Source organism: Helobdella robusta (genome assembly GCF_000326865.2).
Source record: "Helobdella robusta unplaced genomic scaffold HELROscaffold_78, whole genome shotgun sequence".
Taxonomy (NCBI): Eukaryota; Metazoa; Annelida; class Clitellata; order Rhynchobdellida; family Glossiphoniidae; genus Helobdella; species Helobdella robusta.
In genome coordinates, this window is record NW_008705446.1 from 183062 (window position 1) to 187872 (window position 4811).

At 36.5% G+C, this 4811-nt stretch overlaps 1 protein-coding gene across 1 annotated transcript; it reads right to left on the minus strand.

Annotated features, from left to right (window-relative positions):
• Window positions 1-2617: 2617 nt before the first annotated feature.
• HELRODRAFT_90218 (hypothetical protein) lies at window positions 2618-4405 on the minus strand (the record flags this gene model as incomplete). The annotated part of the gene is made up of 2 exons (XM_009031714.1): window positions 2618-2919; window positions 4249-4405. Coding segments are annotated over 2 exons (459 nt in total), but the record flags the coding sequence as incomplete, so codon positions are not given.
• Window positions 4406-4811: the final 406 nt, after the last annotated feature.

The window sequence follows — 4811 nt, forward strand, 5'->3', positions numbered from 1 at the left end:
GGATGGTAAAGGTGGATGGTGGAGGTGGATGGTGGAGGTGGATGGTGAATAGTGGAGGTGGATGGTGGAGGTGGGTGGTAGAGGTGTATGGTTGAAGTAAAAATGTAAACACCCATCTCATGGCATTCATCTTATGGTGGTTTTATTTTGGCGAAGCGGAAAATAAACTGGTCGATGATAGCGTTTGCCTGTTCGTTCGCTTGTTTGTTCATTCTTTTGTTAGTTCGTTTGTTTGTTTGTTCGTTCGTTTGTTCGTTCGTTTGTTTGTTTATTTGTGAGTTTTTTTGTTGAAGGCTTATTTTAATTGCCATTCAACAGTACGTGAAGTTCATTGAAGTGTAGTTGCTCTGGTATTTTTGTTGGAGTTTTTTTGTTGTTGTTGTTGTTGTTGTTTCAAATGTTGTAGAAATTGTTGTCGGTCGTTGGAGGTGACGATGTTGTTAATGTTGTTGTAGTTGTAGCAGTTGTTGCTGCTGATGTTGATGCTGTTGTTGGAGATGTTGACGTTGTTGTTGTTGTCTCTGTTGGATGGCTGGAAAATGGAATATGGATGGAAACATGATCGGACACTCAAAAGGAATAATCAGTGAAGGACAAGTCACTTGACGACGAAGACGATGATGATGATGATGAAAATGATGGTGATGATGAAAATGATGGTGATGATGACGATGATTATGATGAAAATGATGATGATGACAATGATTATGATGGTGATGATGATGGTGGTGATGATGATTATGATGGCGTAGATGATGATGACGATTATGATGGTGGTGGTGATGATGATGATGTCGAGTATTGTCATCTAATCCTCGATCAATATTGACCAAAAAAGATTAGCCAGCATATGTTTAATGGGGATGATAATGATGGCGATGATGATGATGATGATGATGACGATGATGGTAATGATGATGATGATGAAGTGATGATGGTGGAGTGAAGATGGCGAGTATGATGATGATTTGATGATGAGTATATGATAATGGTGACAAAGATACAATAAGGTGACGTTTAATTGATGATGACGTTTTTGTGGTGAATATGATGATGATGATGTTGTAATGATGATGATGATAATCGTGAAATATTTCTAAAAGTTCCTTGACAAACGTTTCTAATTATAAACAGGGACGTAAAATTGATCGTGGTGATGATGATGATGTTGATGATAATAATGACGAAGTTGATGTTGACGTCAATGTATTCGGTGGTGTTGATAATAATACCGATAATGTTGATAATGATTTCAGTGGTGTTGATCCTGATGATGATGACAGCAATGTTGTTGTTGTTGATGATGATGATGATTCCAGTTGTGTTGATGATGATGATGATTTCAGTGGTGTTGATGATGGTGATTTCAGTGGTGTTAATGATGATGATTTCAGTGGTGTTAATGATGGTGATTTCAGTGGTGTTGATGATGATGATTTCAGTGGTGTTGATGATTTCAGTGGTGTTGATGATGATGATTTCAGGGGTGTTGATGATGATGATTTCAGTGGTGTTGATGATGATGATTTCAGTGGTGTTGATGATGATGATTTCAGTGGTGTTAATGATGGTGATTTCAGAGGTGTTGATGATGATGATTTCAGTGGTTTTGATGATGATGATTTCAGTGGTGTTAATGATGGTGATTTCAGTGGTGTTGATGATGATGATTTCAGTGGTGTTGATGATGATGATTTCAGTGGTGTTAATGATGGTGATTTCAGGGGTGTTGATGATGATGATTTCAGGGGTGTTGATGATGAGGATTTCAGGGGTGTTGATGATGATCACGACATTTGATCGTCTCTGTTGACTACCAGCTCATAGAATTCTGTTGATGTTGAATGATGAATGTTTGCTTCTTATACATCACCATCAGCATCATCACCACCACCACTATCATCATCATCATCGTCGTCATCATCATCACCATCAACATTACAATCACCATCATCATCTTTATCGTCAACTTTTTTATTATCGCCATCATATTCATCGTCATCATCTTTATCACATCTCTTCGAATCTGTTAATTCTCTTTTCATCATCAACAAACACCTCACTGATCGTTGCAATTATGAACATAATCATTACAATACAACAAATAACAACATCATCATCACAAACATGTTCACCAGTTTAATTATAAACATCATCGTCATCACTGTTCATGGTGTCATCCTCACATCGTCAACAACAACCATTTCCATACAACAACTATATCCATTTGACCATCACGAGTTTAGCACAGTAATTCTCTTTCTCTCTCTCTCTCTCTCTATCTCTCTCTCCCTCTCTTTCTCTCTCTCTCTCTCTCTCTGTCTCTCAATATTATTAATAATTTTTTCACCTGAAGATTTCTAGAAAGTCCAAAAATTTTCCATTTTTTTTAATTTGGTGTGAATTAAACGAACGAAATTCTCATTTAAATGTCCAGATATACTTTTAATCACAGCACTTCTTTAATGAGCAGCTGCTTGGGAGTGGGATTTTTGTTTTCATTGCTTGTAGGTCAATTTTCTCGTTAATTTTTTCGTTCCAAACATTATCCGATCATTCATTCATTCATTCATTCATCCATTCATTCATTCATTCATTCTTTTACCCATTCCAACATTCATTTTTTCATCCGTGCGAACCGACCATCGAAGTCGATCTTTCCATCCTTGTTGCGGTCAGCAGCAGACATCATCTTAGTGACGTCATCGTCATCCACTTCCTCTCCCAGCATCAACATCGTTTTCTTGAGTTCATCCGAATCAATCAGTCCATCCCCGTCGATGTCAAAGACCTTAAATGTTTTCTCGACGTCTTCGATCTCTTTCCGTTTTACGCCATCTCCATCCTCTTCCTGTCCGAACAGCTTCCGGTGTTCTTCCAACATGGCGCGGAACTCGCAGAACTCGATCGTTCCATTCCCTGCAGAATATTTTTTATATTTTATTTACTTAATTAATTAATTAATTACTCGTTAATTATTTATTTGAAATAATATTGTTTTTATATTTATATTGTATTCTGTTATTAATTTATTATTAATTAATTAATTTACTTGTTTATTATTTAAACTATTGCTACCCATTGAATATTTATTTTTTATATAATTGTTTTTTATAAAAAAAATGTCTAAAACTGTTTTGTATTCGATCGAATTATTAAAATATATTTAACCGCAGGAATTTTCGTATAATTTTTGTCGGAATAAAGTCAGTTTCAACACGAAATAAATGACATTGTACTTCTTCAGTTTTTCACATCAAATGGAAAATCATGGCAGGTCTAGGATGCTCACTTAACAGTCTTGGACAACTTGATGTTAGAAGTAACGAAATCTGAACTTCCATCAGGTAACAATCAAAGGTTGGTCAAATGTTTCATTGCAGATTGCATGATGCAAGCATTTTCTCTATCCATTGAATCAACTTCCAGGCTACAACCGCAACATAAAAATAATTTATTTAAATTTCAACAAACTTATCACGAAATTTTGTAAAATTCTGCACTGGCTTTTAAAAACTGTTAGGACAAGAAAATAATTTTTTTCTTCTTCAATGGTGAATGGAGATTAACATGAGCTTTCCGTGTTAGAGATTTTTATTCTTAATGGCTCTATTTTTCTCCAATCAGTTGAATGAGAGGAATAGTTGAGGCGGTCTTCCATAAAAATGTCTCTAATGAGCAGAGTTGCAAGTTGTGCGGATGTTTCTTTTATTTTCATTGCAGTTTCAATTGATTTAAACAACTTCACAATCAAGGTTTTCGATATTTAACTGTTTGCTGCAATTAAAATTTATATTTACAACTTAATTTTATGTGAACATAAAGTTTTAATTATTTTTTGAATTAACAACAAAATTGATGAAGTGACCAAATGGAAATTATATTAATCAACCAGCCGACCAACCACTCAATCAACCAGCCAGCCAGCCAAAACCGACCAATCAACTAACCAGCTAGCCAACAAACCAGCCAACTAATTAACCAACCAAATAACTACTTAATCAACCAGCCAGTAACAACCAACCAACTAACCAGCCAAATAACCAACTAACTAATTAGCCAACCAGCCACCCTACCATCCAGCCACCCTACCATCCAACCAGCTAGCAAGCCAACCAACCAACCAACCAACCAACCAACCAACCAACCAACCAACCAGCCAGCCAGCCAGCCAACCAACCAACCAACCAACCAACCAACCAGCCAGCCAATCAATCAACCAACCAACCAACCAACCAACCAACTAACCATCGGTATCAACCCTGTCAATCATCTGTTGTATCTGTTCATCAGTGGTGGGCAGTCTAAGTGACGTCATCACGGTTTTCAGCTCGTCCATCGTGATTCGTCCATCCTTGTCTTGGTCAAAGAGGTCGAACGCTTCCTTGTACTCTGCGTTTCGTTCGAAATGTTTTTGTTATTTTCAACATGAAATATCGTTCAAAGTATATTTTTCGACTACGCCGCATGTCAGCCAGCCAGTGTAGTAGTAAAATGATTTTTGATGATTAAAAATATTTAATTAATCGGAAATTTTTCGGACTGTAAACTCGCTTCGTCACTTCAAAATTAACGAGTATACGTACTTGAATGAAAAAATGCTCTTTACAACCGCAAGGGTACATCGTGAATAAAAACCAAAAAACGTTCACAGTGTTAGGTGCGCCTAGTGACACCTGCTCGCTCTTCTGACCTGTCTAATGAATTAAAATGCCTGGGTGCAAGAAATGCATGCAGGTGAATTTTATAAATACGGAAAGATTAAATAATCCCAATTCTTCACATGTTTTACATCTTTCTAGTTAAACTAT